At 35.4% G+C, this 20,977-nt stretch overlaps 1 protein-coding gene across 1 annotated transcript; it reads right to left on the bottom strand.

Annotated features, from left to right (window-relative positions):
• Positions 1–5,329: 5,329 nt before the first annotated feature.
• On the bottom strand, positions 5,330–19,033 carry LOC149390912 (oxysterol-binding protein-related protein 4B-like). The gene is made up of 6 exons (XM_089621096.1): positions 18,914–19,033; positions 18,524–18,772; positions 8,497–8,593; positions 6,666–6,960; positions 6,037–6,139; positions 5,330–5,862 (listed from the first exon to the last, which is right to left on the bottom strand). Exons 1-6 carry the CDS (start codon positions 19,031–19,033, stop codon positions 5,602–5,604), a joined length of 1,125 nt encoding a protein of 374 aa, XP_089477222.1. The 3' UTR covers positions 5,330–5,601.
• Between the last annotated feature and the right edge of the window lie 1,944 nt (positions 19,034–20,977).

Genomic DNA, 20,977 nt, shown 5'->3' with positions numbered 1-20,977 from the left:
AGAGCAAAGATTGAGTGATCTAAATATGTTCTAAATAAGTATACATGACTCTCAGCTCAATATTGTCAAATTTAGTCATTTTAGACAATGGAAAAATATATATGTGCTAAAAAAGAAAAGAAAAAAAAAACATACACAGCTGATTTCGCTATTATTAGATTATGAAGATGGCATATAGTTTGTTATAATTAAAATAATAATAAAAACAAAAACACGATAAAACGCAATTGATGTGTACTTCATACTATCTAAAAATACTAAAATCTATCACTTCAAATAAAATATTTGTAACCAATATTTTGGAAACTTAAGTTAGGTCTAAGAATGTAGAAATAAAGAGGAAAGAGTCGAAAATGAGAGATAGTGTTCCGAGACTTTGAATGTTATTTCTTGTTTTTTTATATAAAATTGTATCACCTATTTATAAATATGGTAGATACATTAGAATAGACTAGATACATGAGAGTGTAATAAATACGTGTAATAATTACGTCTAGGAAATAGAGAATAATAAATATTACACAGAGAACACGATATAGAAAATAGAATGACAAATAAATGCAACACTTTTCCCAAGTGAGATGAGTTCCAAGAAGTGAGGGTTCCTGAGATACGTCTGTCAGGAGAAAGGCGAAGTGACGAGGTGAAGCTTAGGCGAGGTGGCTTAGGTGAGATAACAGGCTAGCGAGATGACGAATGAGCGAATTGACGAGCTAGATTTCAACACTCCCCCTCAAGCTTGACTGTATATATTGAGGAGATCAAGCTTGCTACATAGCTCGGAGAATGTCACTCGAGGAAGGGCTTTGGTGAGAATGTCAACGAGCTGATAACTTGTCGTAATGTATTCCATGTCGATAATTTTTGCTTCAATCTTTTCACTGATGAAGTATCGATCGATCTCGATATGTTTTGTTTTATCGTGGTGGACTGGATTTTTAGCTATGTTGAGAGCGGCTTGATTATCACAAAAAAACTTGATAGGACCTTCGATGATGATCTTGAGGTCATCGAGAACTCTCTTCAGACAAATGCCTTCACATACTCCGCTGGCTAAAGACCTGAGCTCGGCTTCAGCACTACTTCTTGAGACAACAGACTGTTTCTTGCTTTGCCATGGGACAAGATTTCCCCAGACATATGTGCACATGCCTGATGTTGATCGTCTGTCTGGAACATATCCAGCCCAGTCCGCATCTGTGAACACTTCGACACCACGACTTCGTCTTTTCTTGAAGGAGAGACCAGTCCCTGGGGCAGCTTTGAGATATTGGAGAATCCTCATAAATGCGTCCATGTGAGTTTTCAAAGGATTACTCATGAACCGACTTATCATATTCAATGCGAATCCAATATCTGGTCTCGTGTGAGTGAGGTAGATGAGTTTTCTTACAAGCTGCTTAAATCTTTCATTGTCGGTGGCGGCCTCGGTGGTGCGAGCTAGAAGTTTCACATTGGCATCCATCAGAGTGTCAACTGGTTTACAGCCAAGCATGCCAATTTCTTTGAGGAGATCCAAACTGTACTTGCGCTGGGAAACAGAGATCCCCTTTTCAGATCGAGCTACCTCTATGCCGAGGAAGTATCGTAGGCTACCGAGGTCCTTGACTTCAAACTCAGATGAAAAAGTTTGCTTCAGTCTCTTGATCTCTTCTAGATCATCTCCGGTGATGACTATGTCGTCCGCATACACACTAAGGACGGTGTGCTTGCCTTGTGTGGAGATCTTTGAGAAGAGTGTAGGATCTACTTGACTTTGCTTGTATTCGCAACACTTGAGCACATTGGTGAATTTTTCGAACCACGCTCCAGGGTACTGTTTTAGTCCATCTAGAGAATTTTTGAGTTTGCAGACTTTGTTGGCACATTGATCATTGTCGAATCCCGGTGGGAGTTGCATGTAGACTTCCTCTTCCAGTTCGTCATTTAGAAAAGCATTCTTCACATCGAGCTGAATGAGAGGCCAATCTAAGTTGGCTGCTAGTGAAATAAGGATCCTGATGGTATTGAACTTCGCGACTGGAGCGAACGTCTCTTGATAGTCGATGCCATATGCCTGAGTGTACCCTTTTGAGACAAGGCAAGCTTTGATGGTGAAGAGCCATCTACATCCAACAGTTCGCTTTCCTGGTGGCAGCTCGACAATATCCCACGTCTCGCATGACTAGCATCTCGCCACTCTGGAATCTGAAAGGCTTCCTCAATGGATTGTGGCACTTTTCCTTCGTCTAACTTCGCCACATAGGCTTGGTAGCCCCGTAGATAGGTTCTCATAGTACACGTAATCCTCCATCTTGTATTGACCACACGATCGAGCAGGTTTTCTCAAAGCAATGGGTAAGTCCGGAGATGAGGTGTTACCTTGTTCAGTAGTGTCACGGTTCAGGCTTGGAGAGACACCTTGTTCGCGAGCTTGTACCGGACTCTGGGTGATGTTCAGTTCGCATGGAGAAGGTTCAGAGGTTTGCGAGCTGAGAGTCAGAGGCGGACTGGTCGAGGTGATCGTGTTTTGGACATGTGGGGTTGGACTTGGGGGCGAGGTAATCGTGTTTTGGATAGGTGAGGTCAGACTTGGGGGCGAACTAAGAGGCGAGGTGAATTCTGGGTTTATGATGAGCCAATTTGGTAAGTCATTTCCATTATTCTCCTCCTGACGAGCTGAATTGGCGAAGTAAGGACTGAACCCATGAAAAGATACATCCATGGAGACTATGAATTTCGTGAACGGGGTTCATAGCATTTGTAGCCTTTCTGAGTTGCTGAATAGCTAAGGAAGATGCACTTGAGCGATTTTGGTTCTAGTTTACCTTGGTCATAAGAATGGGTGAAGACTGAACAGCTAAATACTTTCGCAGGTAGTGTTGAGATGAGACGAGAATGAGGGTATGTCTCTAGAAGGACTTGGGCTGGGATTTTGTAACCAAGGACAAGAGATGGCATTCTGTTTATGAGGTAGGTGGCTGTGAGGACTGCTTCTCCCAAAAAATGAGATGGAACGTTTAGGGAGAACACGATGGATCGGGCGACCTCAAGAATGTGTCGATTTTTCCGCTCGGCTAACCCATTTTGTTACGGGGTGTGAACGCACGAGTTGGAGTGAATTATGTCATGTGTTTTGAAGAAATCGCCGAGCTCGGAATTAAAGTAATCTCGAGCGTTTACAGTGTGGACAATTTGAATGGAAGTGTCGAACTGTGTTTGGACCATTTTGTGAAAGGTTTTGAACAGGTTGGATGTTTCGAATTTTTGTTTCATCATGTATATCCAACTGAGTCTAGTGTGGTCGTCAACAAAAAGAAGAAACCATCGAACTCCAGTGATATTGGGAACTTTTGAGGGCCCCCATATATCACTGTGAATTGTGGCACATGGGCGAGATGGTTTGTACGAGGTGGGGTGATATGAACTTCAAGTATGTTTAGCGAACTCACACATGTCACACTAAATGGAATTGATATTTTTTTTGATAAACTAAGAAGGAAACTGTCTTTTGAGATACATGAAATTTGGATGTCCTAGTCTAAGGTGATTAAGCATGATCTCTTTATACTGGGGTGAATATTGGGCTAGTTGACACATGGCGGGCTGATCTGACTTGATGACATAGAGTCCGGTACTCAGCTCGGCATTACCAATATGTCTCCATGTGACCTGTTCCTGAAACACACATGAACTTTTATAAAAAATAATTCGACACTTAGAGTCTTTGTTGATATTATGCATAGATAAGATATTGCACTGTAGTCGAGGAACAAAGAACACCGATTCTAGCCTCATAGACTTCGTCAAGACCACGGTGCCAATATCAGTGACTTGAGTTTTGGCTCCGTTGGCGATGGTGACTAATATGCTTCTATTACAAACGGAGTAAGTTGTGAATAGACTTCGATTACCAGTCATGTGATCAAAGGCACCGGAGTCGACAATCCATGATGTGGGATGCTCTGAGCTTACATAGAGGGCTCTAGGGGAGTTACCTAGAGGACCAACGCCCGAGCCTTCTCCACCGAGTTGGACTTGTTGGATAAGCTTCTGGAGAAAAGCGAGCTGGTCGTTGCTGAAGGGAGAGGAGTCCGAGGTCGAGGTCGAGGTCGAGGCAACGGACAAGGTGGATACTAAGTTTTCGGCTGAGTTCGGATCCTTAGTGTCTCGGGTTGACTTCGAGCTCGGTGGTTTCCCATGCAGCTTCCAGTAGGTTTCTCGAAGGTGTTTAGGTCGTCTGCAATGATCACAGTAGGGGCGAGGTTTGCGAGGTCTCTCTGTTGAGACGCGAGCTGCAAGTGTTTCATCTCCATGCGTGGTGAGGGCAGACGAGTCTGAGGATGAGCCTAGAATTGAGCTCGATTGGATAACTCTAAGCATGAGTTTCCTCTTGCTTTCCTCGTGTCTAACCGCAGAGAAGGCCTCACGGAGATATGGTAGTGGTTTTGTAGTGAGTATCCGACCTCTGACCTCATCGATGTCTTGGTTGAGTCCTAATAATAGTTTAAACACATGTTTGGTCTCCACTATCATGTGGTAGAGTTTCGAGTCTTCGGAGCAGGTCCACTGGTGATGTTCGTAGAGGTCGATCTTCTGCCATAGATGTGTGAGCGAGCTGAAGAACTGAGTAACAGACATCTCTCCTTGACGTAGGTCGTGGAGAGTGTTCTTAGTCTCAAATAGCTCGGACACATCTTCGGAGTTGGAGAAGATTTCTTTAGCTGCTTGCCAGATTTCCGCTGCCGTTGGGTAAAGGAGAAAGGTTTCCCCGATTTCAAGATGCATAGAGTTGATGAACCAGGACATCACCATGTTGTTTTCTGGCTTCCAACTCTTAAACGCCGGATCTTCGACCTTCGGAGATGTAGCCACACCTGTGAGATAGTCATCTTTACCTCGTCCCGATATGAACATGAGCACGGATTGAGACCACTGTAGGAAGTTGTGGCCATTCAGTTTGTGGCTCGTGATATGTTGGGAGAAGGATTCAGAGTGACACTGAGTGAACGAAGTCTGCGAGGTGGTCGAAGTGGTGTTGAGGGCGGATGAGTTTTCAAAGGAGTTCATGATGATTGAATTTCTGGGCTCTGATACCATGTAGAAATAAAGAGGAAAGAGTCAGAAATTAGAGAGAGTGTTCCGAGACTTTGAATGTTATTTCTTGTTTTTTATATGAAATTGTATCACCTATTTATTCATATGGTGGATACATTAGAATAGACTAGATACATGAGAGTGTAATAAATATGTGTAATAATTACGTTTAGGAAATAGAGAATAATAAATATTACACAGAGAACAAGACATAGAAAATAGAATGACAAATAAATGCAACATTTTTCCCAAGTGAGATGAGTTTCAAGAAGTGATGGTTCCCGAGATACGCCTGTCAGGAGAAAGGCGAAGTGATGGCGTGACGATGTGAAGCTTAGGCGAGGTGGCTTAGGTGAGATAACAGGCTAGCGAGGTGACGAAGGAGGGAACTGACGAGCTAGATTTCAACAAAAAACTTACATTAAACTACAATATTAATAATTGAATCTTTTTCCAAAATCAACATATTTGCCAAATTTTAAGAGTCTTTCATTCTAGATCAAAATAAAAATCAATCACCAAGGATCAATCAGTGATTGGAACAACAATGGGAGCCACAGGAACAAGGCTTTGCAAGGGTGAGCAATCCCATCCTTTTTCTTTGCAATAAGATGTAGCAAAATGTATTGGATCCCAAGTCTCGCTTCTTGATTTTCTCTCGCGAGCCATTTCTCTTTGATTTTTCTCGATTGACTTTTTTCCTTCTTCAGCTTTTTTCCAGTCTCTTTCGACGATTCCTTGTGTCAATTCATGCCACACAACGACTGACTCGCTCGACAGAACACCCTGTAACGATTTTAATGTTTGATTAAGGATAATTAATCAAACAAGCACAAAATTTACATGGAAGTTTAAATCTAGGCCACATTAGTTAACATGGTCGACAGATTATTGTGTAAATTTAGATTGTAAGTTACATGCTCTAGTCAGGGTAACGTGCATGCATATAACGAATTTCACCTTTGAATCCTTGACGGTTGGAGTTTGAAGCCCTGAAATTACTTCTTTTGCATTGTATATAACTCTAGCCTCGCCACTATTAAGATCTTTCAACGTGACAACTCTGCATTAAGATATACAAATTTTAAGTAGCTAAGCCTACAGATAGGAAATTGATAATTAGCCATTTTTTGTAAATTTTGAGTAAATAGCTATTTTTTTTTTTTATGATGGGGCATCTTTTGGGCACTTTGAGTATTCCAATTATATCCTGTGAATATTTACTCGCTATTTATTAAAGGGTGGCTATATCGCAACTTATATACGTAAATAAGGCCACTTGTCTACAGAGCCAAGATATAGTATTCATGTGGAGCTAGTAACTTAATAATGAGCACCAAAAGATGTTCATATATATATATATATGCGTGTGTATGTATTGTCGTTGTCGAGCAAATGACCAAGCAGGTAAATACCTATCTGAACTTTTGAAAATTGCCTTAAATTTTTCCAATTTTTATATTATTAATCTAAACTTATATACTTTTGCCTGATTTGTTTTTAGAAATACTTGCCCCCTGACCGCAATTTCTGACTCAGCCCTTTTGTTTACAAAATGTATGTTTTTATTTGAATTATAGTAAGCTCACCTATCCCAGTGACCATTTATCTCGAAAAGAGGTTTTGAAGGAGAATCTGAAATGGAGATCTTTCCCTTGATCAATCTTGAATTTCCTCCGATACCCAAAAAGGATCTTCCTCCATACGATACCTCTGCTTCGAGCCCCGTCTCGTGGCATTTAATTTTTTCAGTCCCTCCGTATTCAATTTTGGGCAGAGGAAAATATTTAAGCACATGTTTTGGGGAGTTTATTACATAAGTTTCTCCATAGTTTAAAAGCTTCAATCGTCTTTTCCCAAAAAATTGAATCTCTATTGAAGTACCTATAAAAAATAAAATATAGAATAAGAATTAGTTTTCCATGCCCTACTTTATACTTTAAAATAGTTTTACAATTCATTCATATTTTCAAGCTTATATCAGTAACACATTATATATTCTTGTTTCTTGGTTGATTATATATAAAAAAACTAATGAATAAATGAGTGAATGATTTACAGGTCTAAAGGTTGGAGGTTATGGTGCTCCGATAATACATGAAATCTACAACTAAGGCCATCTCCACCAAAACATTGGATCATATCAAAACTATGATCATTTAAAAAAATTTGGACCAAATTTAATTAATTGTATTTTATTCTAAAATTATGATTAACCATTTTGTAAAATTTACATTTTTAACCTTATTTTTCTTTTCATTCTCTTTTCTCATTTTCATTAACCTCTTCTCATTAAATCAAAATTGACGTTTAAAATACACCCGGAATGTTAATTTTCTAAATTTCAAATTATAAATTACTTTGTACAGATTTTAGATCATAAAAAAATTCCAAAAACTACTAGATTTATTGACTTCCATAAATTTATTGACAAACATGTCAATAAAAAAAATCAAAGAAAAATCATAGATTTTTTGAAGATTCATTGACATCTAGCAATTTATTGGCGATCATGTTAATAATCTTCAAGAAAATTAACGTACTCTTTTGAAAAAAAAAATTAGTCTAAGAATTTATTCACAAACATGTCATAAATCTTTAAAGAAATTCTGGGATTCTTTGAAGATCTATTGGCATCTAGGAACTTATTGAAAAAACTTAAAAAAAAAAAAAAAAAAAATCTCGAAATCATATTTTTAACTTCACATACCACTTGATTTCGTAAATAACATATATTTAATATAAATCCCGAAACTCTAAACATTTATTCAATTTAAAGTACTAAACCCTAAACATTAAAAAATAAAAATGACAAAATAAAATAAACATGAAGAACAAAAGTGAACCAATTATTCGCGCGCGCGTGCGTGCGTGCGTGCGTGTGTGTAGAGAGAGAGAGAGAGAGAGAGAGGGAGAGAGAGAGAGGGAGAGAGGTCATAATTTTGGAATAAAATCAAATAATGATTTTTCATAAAATTTGTTTATAAAATTGCCATAATTTTGGGATCATCTCATAATATTGTATTTTGTTTAAAATATTTTAGAGTAAAATCGAATTAAATAGCAACTCATCTACAACTTAATAGATTCTTAAACACCAAATAGAGAATATTCTGCATGCATACTATTACATCTCTTATTTGTATTTATATCCTCGTATTTGTTTTCCTTTGTCAACTACAAGGCATATATTTGTTCTGAATTTTTTAAAGTAGTTAAACTAAATGTATCGAGTACATTAAATAAATTAACATATCAAATTTAACAAATAATATTGAATTAGTTAAACTAGTTAACAGAAGGGTATAACATATATCAAATAACAGATTAGAGACGAAAAAACAAATTATTTTTAATATAAGACTAGATAACCTATGATAGTATAATGAAAAAACTAAACTATTGAAAAATCTTACGTACCGTAATATTTTGGGACTGGATGTTGGCATATTTGTAACTCAATATTTTCTTTTTCGTCAGTTGCATGGAGAGCTATGACCGGAGGATGATGTGAAACCTGGCAAAACAAAATTACAAGGGCCCAGCCCAGGTTTTAAATACGGCAACTTAATTCAAAATTATATATTTTGGAAACAAAAATATGTTTTGACTAATGCATTTGAGTAGGCCTACATTTGAGATAATAATCACGGTTTCCACGTGAACTTGCTTTTAAAAATATATCTAATAATAGAAAGCACATTCTATACTAGAAAACATATTTAAATATTGTTGTTACATTAATTGGCGATTTAATGTTGGCAAAATAATATAGAATCGTGGAATATATTATCGGATAGCGTTGGGCTTTGTTACAATTTTCGGTCACAAGTGTCGCAGTTTGTGTTGTAACAGTCCTGTATAACAGTCTCGGCCCATTGACTTTTGGGCTTTGCTACTCCGACTTGAAGAAGGATTCCAGCGTGGATTAATGAGATAATGGGCTGGTCTTCCTAATCCGACTTCAAGATTCGTGTTGACCTAGTTTTCTCATATAAATAGGTCATCACCTCACCTTCTACACTCACGCCTTTTGAGAGATTTACTTGAGTGTTTAGCTGAGCTTTGAACGATCTGTGTTCAAGCTTTTAAGGTGTCTTTTACCTCTGTTTTGTTGCCTATATACGGGTGATTGTATTAGAAGCTAGAGGTTAGGTTTTTCAATTGTTTTTGTTGGGAAACACGTTTAGAAGTCTCGGGAGAGATTTTCTGTGGGAATCGAGGGGATCTCGTACTTAGGGGGAGCCTAAGTTGCTGTTGAAGAGGATAGACGTAGGTTGGGTAGCTAGCGAGGGAGTCGTTGAGTGTAAATCCTTATTGTACCACGTTATCATAGTAAACTGCTTTCCACCGGGCAAAGGCCCTCCAGACGTAGGCACGGATTGCCGAACTGGGTTACCAACTCTGGTGTCTATTTATTATTTCCGCACTCATATCGTTAATCTGTTGTTTCTCTAAATTTCAGCAACTGTCGCACTTTCTGTTACAAACACTTTCTGCAACAGTTGCGCAGATTCAGTAATTTCAATTGGTATCAGAGCGGTTCACTCAGTCCTGTTGAGTGTGATCCGTAGTGTTACTGATCTGTTTATTTAGAGATGGAGTTCATGAGAGAAGGTGCATCTATTGGCCGTCCGCCCCTCCTCGACGGTGGAAACTACTCGTATTGGAAAGCTCGGATGAAAGCCTTCTTAAAAGCACTAGACGAGAAAGCTTGGAGAGCCATCCTCACTGGCTGGAAGCACCCCACCACCACCGATGATGCCGGAGAGACTGTTTTGAAACCTGAAGTTGATTGGTCTGTGAATGAAGATAAACTGGCAAGCGGTAACTCTAAAGCTCTTAATGCGATCATGGCTGCCGTCGACCCCAACACATTCAAGCTGATTTCTACATGTGAAGTGGCCAAAGACGCATGGAATATCCTTCAAGTCACTCATGAAGGAACTGATACGGTACGAATGTCTCGTCTCCAGCTTTTGACTACTAAATTTGAGAACTTAAGAATGACAGAAGATGAAACGATTAGTGAATTCAATTCTAGACTTTGTGACTTGTCTAATGAATCGTTTGCCCTTGGTGAAAAAATGTCTGAGGAAAAACTTGTCAGAAAAGTTCTACGGTCGCTTCCGAAGCGGTTCATCTACAAAGTCACTGCCATTGAAGAGGCTAAAGACATATCCACGATGAAGCTGGAAGAGTTAATGGGTTCCCTCAGAACCTTTGAGATGAACGATGAGCACCACAATCCCGAGCCGAAGACTCATGGAATTGCATTGAAAGCTAACCTCGACAACAACCACGGCCTTACTGAAGATGAAGAGTTGGCTAGGACTATCTCTCTTCTGGCTAAGAACTTTGGCAAATTCATGAAGAGGATGAACAACAACACTTGCAGAAGTGTTTCAGAAACTGTCTCTGACAGTTCCCAAAACAGATCCAACGCCAACGAAATTTCCACAGATCTGAATGTCAAAGCTAAGGGGATTCAATGTCGAGAATGTCATGGATTCGGTCATATCCAAGCAGAATGTGCCAACACCCTCAAGAAGCGTAACAAAAGCTACAACACCCGTACTTGGAGTGATGAAGATTCAGAAGAGGAAGACATTATTGACAACTTCCTTGCTTTTACTGCCCGTGATTCTCAAGACAATTTGAAGCCATGCAACACTGTCGCAGGTTGTGTTAGTGACGTTTTCTACAACAGCGACTCTGAAGTCAGCAGCAACGAAGAAGATGAAGAAGAATTAACACTTGAGTCTGTTACCAAGGCTTATGGACTTCTCTACAGCAAGTGGAATGAGGTTGTTAGTCTTAATCAAAGGCTTTATGAGAAGATTGCCACCGCTTCAAAAGAAAAGGATGAACTCCTTGCCTCTGTTGCCTCCTTAAATGAAGAATTGAAATCTGAAAGATCTCAACAAGATAAGTTTCTTTCTGAAATAACTCTCTTGAAGAAAAATATTAGAATGCTCAATTCTGGAACGTCAAAACTTGATGAAATTTTGTGTATAGGTAAAACCAGTGGCGATCATCATGGTCTAGGCTATCAGAGAGGAGGAGCATCCAGCTCTAAGACTACATTCGTCCCGAGCATAAATTCTCAGAATGAAGATGCTGGCTCAACAACTGTTACAACAGTTTATGCAACACCTGCGAAGGTAAGCCAAAAATCTTGGGTTTGTCATTACTGTGCCAAGAAGGGTCATATTAAACCCTGGTGTTACAAGCTCCTGAAAGATCTGAAAAAGCAAAGACGTTCAAGGTCAAACCCTCTTGCCATGAAAAAAGTTTGGAAAGTCAAAGATCCACAAATTCGCGGTGCGTGTACTCCTCTGAAAGTCCCGACCAAAGACGAGCAATCTATCATATGCGGTAACTTCATAAAAGAGGATGTTGCTCCGGAACAACAACTTGCAGATATTCTCACGAAAGAAGATTCAAAGTTCGAATCACTTAGGCCTGTCGTGGGTCTTTGTGTGAATGATTCGTGATCTATCATCGACGTGTATTCGAGTATGAATATGGAAAATTAATGCTCGAATACATTTTTATTGAGCTCCTCAAAAAAAAAAAAAAAAAAAAAAAAATCGAAGTCAAAGTTCGAAAAAAAAAGTCAAAAGTCGAAATTCAAAAAAAAAAGAAAAAAAAAGAAAGGGAAAGAAAGTCGAAATTCGAAAAAAAAAAAAAAAAAAAAAAAAAAAAAAGTTGCAGATTTCCAGATTTTACTGTTCTGGTTTATCACTCGGCAGACAGACTTAAACGTCTCAGAATCCAATCTCCACCGTTCAGAATGTACCTTTATGTGTTACGACCATGGTGTACAAATTTCGTGACGATCCAACGGTTAACGAATTCCGAAACTCGTGTTTGGCAACGCTGGTCGGAGTAGTTGCGATTTATTCCGAAATTTTTTGGTTTCTTCTCCGATGAACCAATGTTTTTCTCCACATTCGGAGTAGATTTGCACCACCATGAGCGCCTCTTTTCTACACTCATTGAGCTAGAAGCTTTTGTATTGAGCTTGGGTCGTGTTTTCTCCGACGCCGTGATATCTTCTTTTCGACATGAAACGAGATCTACGATGATGCATCATTTTCAGGGGGAGAAGATTGTTGTTTGGTGGTTGTTCAAATTTGGAGGTATGTTTATGGCAAAAAGGGGGAGATTATGTGACTCTTGGTGACTCTGCTAATGGTGTTGAAGCTTCGTCGTCGTCGTCATCGTCACAAGTGTCACAGGTACGATTCTGTTTTGCCTTTAAACGCCAAAGGGGGAGATTGTTGTTACATTAATTGGCGATTTAATGTTGGCAAAATAATATAGAATCGTGGAATATATTATCGGATAGCGTTGGGCTTTGTTACAATTTTCGGTCACAAGTGTCGCAGTTTGTGTTGTAACAGTCCTGTATAACAGTCTCGGCCCATTGACTTTTGGGCTTCGCTACTCCGACTTGAAGAAGGATTCCAGCGTGGATTAATGAGATAATGGGCTGGTCTTCCTAATCCGACTTCAAGATTCGTGTTGACCTAGTTTTCTCATATAAATAGGTCATCACCTCACCTTCTACACTCACGCCTTTTGAGAGATTTACTTGAGTGTTTAGCTGAGCTTTGAACGATCTGTGTTCAAGCTTTTAAGGTGTCTTTTACCTCTGTTTTGTTGCCTATATACGGGTGATTGTATTAGAAGCTAGAGGTTAGGTTTTTCAATTGTTTTTGTTGGGAAACACGTTTAGAAGTCTCGGGAGAGATTTTCTGTGGGAATCGAGGGGATCTCGTACTTAGGGGGAGCCTAAGTTGCTGTTGAAGAGGATAGACGTAGGTTGGGTAGCTAGCGAGGGAGTCGTTGAGTGTAAATCCTTATTGTACCACGTTATCATAGTAAACTGCTTTCCACCGGGCAAAGGCCCTCCAGACGTAGGCACGGATTGCCGAACTGGGTTACCAACTCTGGTGTCTATTTATTATTTCCGCACTCATATCGTTAATCTGTTGTTTCTCTAAATTTCAGCAACTGTCGCACTTTCTGTTACAAACACTTTCTGCAACAGTTGCGCAGATTCAGTAATTTCAAATATAAAATATAAATACGCACATCTCTCAATTTGTACTTTCAATACTACAAATCAATTTTTTCCTAACGTACAACAGTTTTTTTTTTTGGACATACATCAACTTCAAAATTAAACTTAATACGATAAAAAAATTATGCGAAGTGACCTTGACATTGAATATGTTGAACCGTTTGATGCATTTTATGCACAACCCATTACTATGCACAATGTCAACATTATAAACCGCTCGCCACAACGAGATTGCTTAGTTTACACAATGGTCGACTCCTACCGTTGTGTAAACGTCGTCGCTGCTGTAGCGAGATGCCAAAAACTTACAACGGTTCATTTGAAAAGTTGTAGAATAGTACTTTACAATGGTCCAAAAAATTATTGTAGAATTAAATTGGGTTTCTACAAAAGTTCGGGAAAATCGGTGCAGAAACTCAAGTTTTACAACGATGAACCATTGTAGAATCTTAATTTTCCCTGTGAGTACAACACTTGACTCTGAGTGAATCTTCACCAAAATAAATGGATGACGCAATTGATCAACACAACGTGAGACTTGTAACTAAAATTTATAGACGAAAATTGGAACTTTATTGTGTTGATAGTATTCTCTCGCGATGATATTTGCATCGACGAGAGTGACAGTATCAATTGCCACTATATGTGCAATTATTAAATTCATCGCATGTATATAAGGGCAACTTTCCTTAACGGAGACATCTATGAATGCATATTGATCATTTTGAGGGGTGTGTTGTCCTAGGACAAGAAAGAAAAGCATGCAAATTACTCAAATCGCTCCATGGTCTTAAAAAAGCCCCAAAGCACTATCTTGAGAAATGTATAAATGTTATGATGTCAAATTGGCTTCAAAATAAATGAGTGTGGCAAATGTATCCATGTAAAGATGTTAAGCGGCTTCAAATCAACGAATATGACAAATGTATATACATTAATAGGGCAGTGTAGCAAAATAACCAAAATGAAATTATGAAATTTGTTTTTAGTCTACGTTTTACAACTTTTTAAGAAAATAACCAACAGGTTTATGTGGCAATAATTAAGATCTAATTTGCCCTTATTTATTAACAAATTCGTCATTTTCTCTCTCCTGTTTTTTTCCTACACTTTTTTACATAAAAACTTCAAAAAACCATATATATATATATATATATATATATATATATATATATATATCTCATATGAACTCGAAATTGAGTGATTCCAAATCCTACGGATTCGTGACGCAGAGATCTTAAAAAATAGATCCATTGTGTTTGATGAAAAATCATGTTTAATACCATAGATGTAGAAAAATCACGTTACTACCTTAAATATGGAAATAACTAATTTTTTTTGAAATTATCAAAAAAATAAATGGAAACATAAATACGATGCATTAAACATAATTTTTCATCAAACACAATGAGTCTATTTTTGAATATCTCGACGCCACCAATTTGTAGGATCTGAATTCACTCAATTTCGAGTTCGTATGACAAAGATACGAATTTTTGAAGTTTTGATGCAAAAAAAAAAAATTGAAAAAAATAGGAGAGAGAAAGTGACGAATTTGTTAATAAATAATGACAAATCAGACCTTAATTATTACCACATAATCCATTTGGCTCTATCCCTAAAAAATTGTCAAACGTAGGCTAGATAAAAAATCACATGTTTAAAATGACCCAGTTACAAATCTCTTAAAAATATTGAAAGTGACTATGTAATTTTGTATTTATATACATTGGTGACATATTCATTGTCGTAGAAGCAATCATCACATAATTAAGTCCTCAAGAGACCGATTAAACTCTTATGTTTTTATATGAAAGATACAATACTAATCGGTGTAATATGGGGTATCAAAACTACACGAACATCCAATGAACATGCATGTCTTTAATAAGCCTCACTATCCACTATATTGATAAAATTTCAAGTTTAAAAATTATGAAACTTTTTTGAACTATGCTAGACATAAGCCACTACTTGTATAAGAATAAATATAAATCATCATACAAATTCAATACTAAAGAGATGGAAGTCTCATGCACTTGATCGTTTATATAAGACCTGTCTTAGCCTATATGGTAAGTAGATTGACTATAGTTCTGAGTAATTCACGACCCACACACTTAGAAGAAATCGTGAGAGTACTAGGTATATCTATAATTTACTCGTAATTATAATTTTTACTATATTAGGTAGCTTGAAGTTATTGAATCACGTGAGTCATTGAATATTTGATATACAAGATGTCGTACGATGTTGTACGATGTCGTACGATGCGATACGATGCCGTAGGATGAGATACAATGTGAAACCCTCAAAATCGAAATTGAACACATACGATGCTGTACGATGTCGTACGATGTGATACGATGCCGTACGATGAGATACAATGTGAAACTCTCAAAATCGACCACCGAAAATTCTAATCCTAGCGCAACCAATTCGAACATGAAAAAGAATTGTGATGAAAATCATTTGAAAATGAGAGAAAAATATGGGTTTTTTGAATCAGGGGTATTTTTGTCCGATTTTGGGCCAAAAGTCCATATTCAGATATTTTTAAACATTAGGGTCTAATCTTGATATTTAATGGATTATTAAGCCCAATTAATGAAATTTCTCTTGTGATATGTGCTCAGCTAATAAACGTAAGAGGAAATGTCGATATAAATAATTAAGAGAAAATAACATATATATATACCCTGTTTTTTAATAAAATATCGAGTTTAACCTTTGATTTTCAAAAATGTCGAGCTTATACCATATGTTTAGCTAAAAAGATGAAATTATACCATAAAATGGATAACAGTGTCATAAATCTCACTTTCATTGATATTAACTCTTATATAAGAAAAACCGAATCAAATTCAAACAAGTACCCTAACTTCTAAATCCAAAATTTTGAAATAAAAATAGCCTTAAATTGAAATTAAATAAATAAATTCATATCTCCCAAGAGATGACTTCATTCTGTGTTCGAATTGCAACTCTGAATCATGGATTCTCTGTTTGAATATGTGATTTTGATAACTATCAACTGTCGATTTTTACCCATTTGCTCTTTCTGTGTTCGTCACGATTAAGAGACAATTGTTTATATTTTAGTTTTAAATAAATTATATATATGGTATGAATGAATAAAAATAATTGTTGTTTACATATAAATATTATAGTCAACGTCAATGAAAAGTCAATAAATCTTTCATAAAAAGAAGATTCGTGACACTGTTGTCTATTTCAGGGTATAATTTCGTCATTTTAGTTAAACATATGATATGAACTCGACATTTTTGAAAACTAACTGTTAAACTCGACATTTCACTAAAACACAAGGTATATATGTGTCATTTTCCCGATAATTAATATTTTATAAAATATAAGCTTAAATACCTAATGTTAGATTTCTATAGCACCAGTAAACAAAATCAGTTAAATTTGACAGAAATACACGTGCTACCTCAAATTAAACACAATTAAGTATTTTTTTTCTCTTCAAATTAATTAAGTGTTAGTAATATTATTTTTATAACAAAAAATTAATTTAAAAGACTTTAATATTATAATTAAGCATTAATAATACTGTTAAAAATGTTTTTATTATTTAAAAAATTAATTAATCATTTTTCTAAATTTTTTATTAATAATGCTTGACTAATTTTAAGTTTATAATATTAAAATATTTTCAATAATATCATTAACAGAATTAAGTATTTTTTTCTCTTAAAATTAATTAAGTGTTAGTAATATTATTTTTATAACAAAAAAATAATTTAAAAGACTTTAATATTATAATTAAGCATTAATGATATTGTTAAAAATGTTTTTATTATTTAAAAAATTAATTAATCATTTTTCTAAATTTTTTATTAATAATGCTTGACTAATTTTAAGAAATAAATATTAAATTATTTTTAATAATTTCATTAATGATATTATAAAAATATTAAAAAAATTAATCAAGCATTTTTTTAAATAATTTAATATTTATTTATTAATTTTAATGAGGTGCATAAATATTAAATCGTTTATAACATTAAAAATAGTAATTAAGCATTTTTTCTAAAAAAAAAAAGATATCATCAATGCTTGCTTAGTTTTACAAAATATAATCATTTTAATAATATCATTAATGTTTAATTATAGTATAAAGTCATTTTTAATTAATTTTTTATTATAAAAATAAAATTATTCCTATTTAATTAATTTTAAGAAAAAATATATTAAATCGTGTTTAATCTGAAGCTGTAACGTGTATTTCTATAAAAGTTAACTAATTTTATTTAATGGTGCAAGTGTAACAGAAACTCAATATTATGTATTTTTGCCGCAAAAAAAAGAGTATCTAAGTGTATGTTTTTGCAAACATTAGATATTTATGCTGTTATTTCTTCTAAAAGTAATAACGTCAATACACCTTAAAGTTGTAGAACCTTCATATATTTTATAGGTAGAAAGTTTTCCAATGTTAAGAATATTAAAAATAACATTATATGAACTAGAAGTTATCCAGTGTTAAGATTAAGAATACCAATTTTAATAACTACAAAGGATTTTTTTCTAAAATTGTTATTTGCCTCCTTTGAATTCTAATCCCTCTTTCTCTTCTTAGTTCTATTCAAGTTTACAATCCTAAAACAAAAGCCAAAAGAAGCACAACTAAAAAATTATACTTTAAAGGATAATAATTTGTTTATTACATTATCTTCTAGTTTTATATTTATGTTTATACATTTTGGTTTCTTTTTTTGTTTTTGCAAATGTATTAGTAGTTAATAAATTAATTTTGAAACTGAATTTTATCATAAACACAAGTTATTAGATATGACTAATATGAAATATCAATAAGTGATATGAAAAAATTAATAAGAAAAGGAGATTAGAAAAAATTCTTACTCTATTTAGTAATATTATTAAATTTGAATATTATTCTAAAGGCCCTTCTTTTATTTATCTCCCAAGGCCCCAGTTATCTGATGGCTGAACGTTATAACCAATTTTGCATCACCTATAAAATTGGACGGCAGGTTCTAATTCTACATGGAATTAGAGCTGGAAACTCTCCCATCTCTTGGTCCTTTTTTTTTCTTCTTGTACAATGGTGATATTCTGGGAGTTGTTCTTGTTTGCCAGAGACAAATACTGTAGTGTGTAGTTTATCTCAACGTCGATGTAACATGTGAAACAATTGTTCATTGATATTAGCATCACGAGGGAGAGCAATAACGGTTTAAGAAAACTGTCTAGGAATCGATATGCTAGGTTTCGTTTAAAAAAAAAATTATTTATTTTTCGAATATTTGTGTTTCCGACGTTTTATTTTCTAATATATTTACAAATCATCAATAATAATGAAAGTACCTCCTCCAGAAGAACATTGAGGGATCCATGAGAGACGTGATGAGTCTCACCAAGAATGGGAACATAAGGAGTACCCTGAGAGAAAAACCATGGGCGTCTATTAGAAATACTCCATCCTAATACGCCTATTAGCCTCTCCATAGGACTCTCTCCAGTATTGCATTTTCTCAGCATATTTTCTTTGAATGCGTATACTTGCTCTCCATAAAACTGCAACGCTGACTTTGGCATATTTAACTGAGGAGGTACCTGTATTGTGTATTCAATAAAATAAAAAAAAAAAAAAAAATTAGAGAAGGGAAAAGATTTTTTTTTTTTTTTTTGCCTCAAAACTTAAAATGTAAATAAAAAATCATAATTAAAATAGATGTGTAAGGTTAATAGGCTTACCTGTATTGTCATGAGATCCGATCCCGGGCGTGCTAGAATTGCTTTGAAAAAAGTAGAACCCTTTATATCACCATGTGAATTATCTTCATGATCCAACGATATTGGCTTTGATATAATCATTCTTTCTCATTCACTCTCTTACAAAATTGAAGACTAGATTTATAAAAAAAAAAAAAAAAAAAAAAAAAAAAAAAAACAGCAACAAAGCAATCTCAATAAATAAATTAAGCCGAGAGAATTCTTTTTTTTTTTTTGGTTTGTTTAGTGTGTGAGGGGGAAAAGAAAGACGAAACAGACTGAATCTCTATTTTGAAGTCGGAAATTAACTGCACACATGAAAATAAAAGGGTTATGTATGTGGCCTTGGACTGATTGGGTCTGAAGTCTGAACAGTTCAATTAATATCAATTTTCAATTGTCACGTTCTCGCATGTTTTGCTTTGGGAATGAATCATTTTTTTAATAGCTAACAATTAATTGAGATCGCTTCTTTGACACTCTAGTAGATACTTGATATCCCGCCCACAACATATTAGAGTACTTGATAAATAGAAGTTAGGCTATCATTTCTTCTAAAAGAATTGTTTATATCATTACAAGTATCTATCTGCTACGAAATCATTTATCCATTTAATCCTTCATTGAGTAGATTTTTTGGAAATGCATTATATTAATGAGATTCTTAGAAATGTAATTATATTCCACTACATTAAACCAAAACATATTTTTAGTATGTCCTAGTTTGGTGCAAAGGTAGTTTTACATTCACTACCAGAAATATGGGATACAACTACAGTTTTTTTTTTTTTAACTCCAGTTTAGCCTTTTAATGGAGTTTTTGAATACAGACTACGGTCACCTTTTTTTAGGTCTATATTAGACTCCAGTCGAATACAAAGCTGTAGATAATGGTCTATTTTTCTCTACAGCTAATATAAAAAAGTAGTGGTAATACTCAAAAAATGAAAAATAATCAAAATTTCACCATTTTTAAATGGAGAGAAATTTTCCACAAAATTTTGGCACATTTACACTACAGTCAAAGGTAAAAAAGGAGTTGTAATACTTAAAATATAAAAAATTAACAAAATTTTACTATTTGAGTGTGGGAGGGAAATTTCCCACTCACAAATTAGATTAAGTATTGGGAATTTTCATATTCCCACCAATATGAAAATAAAGTAAAAACCACTAAGTATTAGAAGTACTCTAATATTCACACATATACTTTCTATCTCCCTCAAATATTACTCGGAGACAGACTTCAAAAAACAGTTCGACGCCTCTCTATCGCCGTCGCTTAGCTCTTCCTCGACCACCACCGATCCACGACGACTTTCACCACGGCTTCTACCTTCTTCACCTTCGACCTCGATGCTTCTTTTTCATCTTCGTTATCCGTGCGCGACCTCTCCACCACCGCCGACCAAGACCTTTAACCTCGATTTTCTAGGTTAGCCTCTCTCCTTCTCTATTTGTATCTCTAGGCCTCGAGTATTCCTCTTCATTCTTTTTCTCGAATTTGTCGCTAGAAATTTCTGTGGTTCGTTCATGAATAAGAGGTAGGAGTTTCTATTTGAAAATTTCTTCTTTCTTTTAGTTCGATTTAGGTTTAGAAATTAGGGGTTTTTTATTTCTCTTGCTTGTTCTGTGATTTTCCGTGGTATATGGATTGGATTGGGCTCGGTTTGTTGTTGTTCTTGATCTGAAATTCTTTGAGTTAGGATTCCTGAATTTTAATTGATTTTTTGGCCGAAAATTTGTAAAGAAATTGGGTTTTTTCTATGTTGTTTAGCTTGAACCTGTTAATTGATTTTTCGGTCTTGGCTTTGAGAGTTGAATTGGTGTTTTTGCTTGGTCAATTTCAGATTTTATGTGAATTGGGATTTGATTTAGTCTCTTATATTTGACGTGTGCAAGGAATAGGTCGGCTGAAAAATAGAGGGTTCTCGCCGGAGAAGATTCAAGGTCGCTGGACATCATTCAAGGTAAAGGACATCATTCAAGGTCTATGGATTTGAATTTCAAATTGATTTGGGGCTTTTTGAGGTATTAGGATTCTAG

The sequence above is a fragment of the Urtica dioica genome, chromosome 7 (assembly GCF_054948205.1).
Source record: "Urtica dioica subsp. dioica isolate 48M chromosome 7, U.dioica_male_clone48M_v1_H2, whole genome shotgun sequence".
NCBI classification, from domain to species: domain Eukaryota; kingdom Viridiplantae; phylum Streptophyta; class Magnoliopsida; order Rosales; family Urticaceae; genus Urtica; species Urtica dioica.
This window is presented reverse-complemented; position numbering and strand designations above follow the sequence as displayed.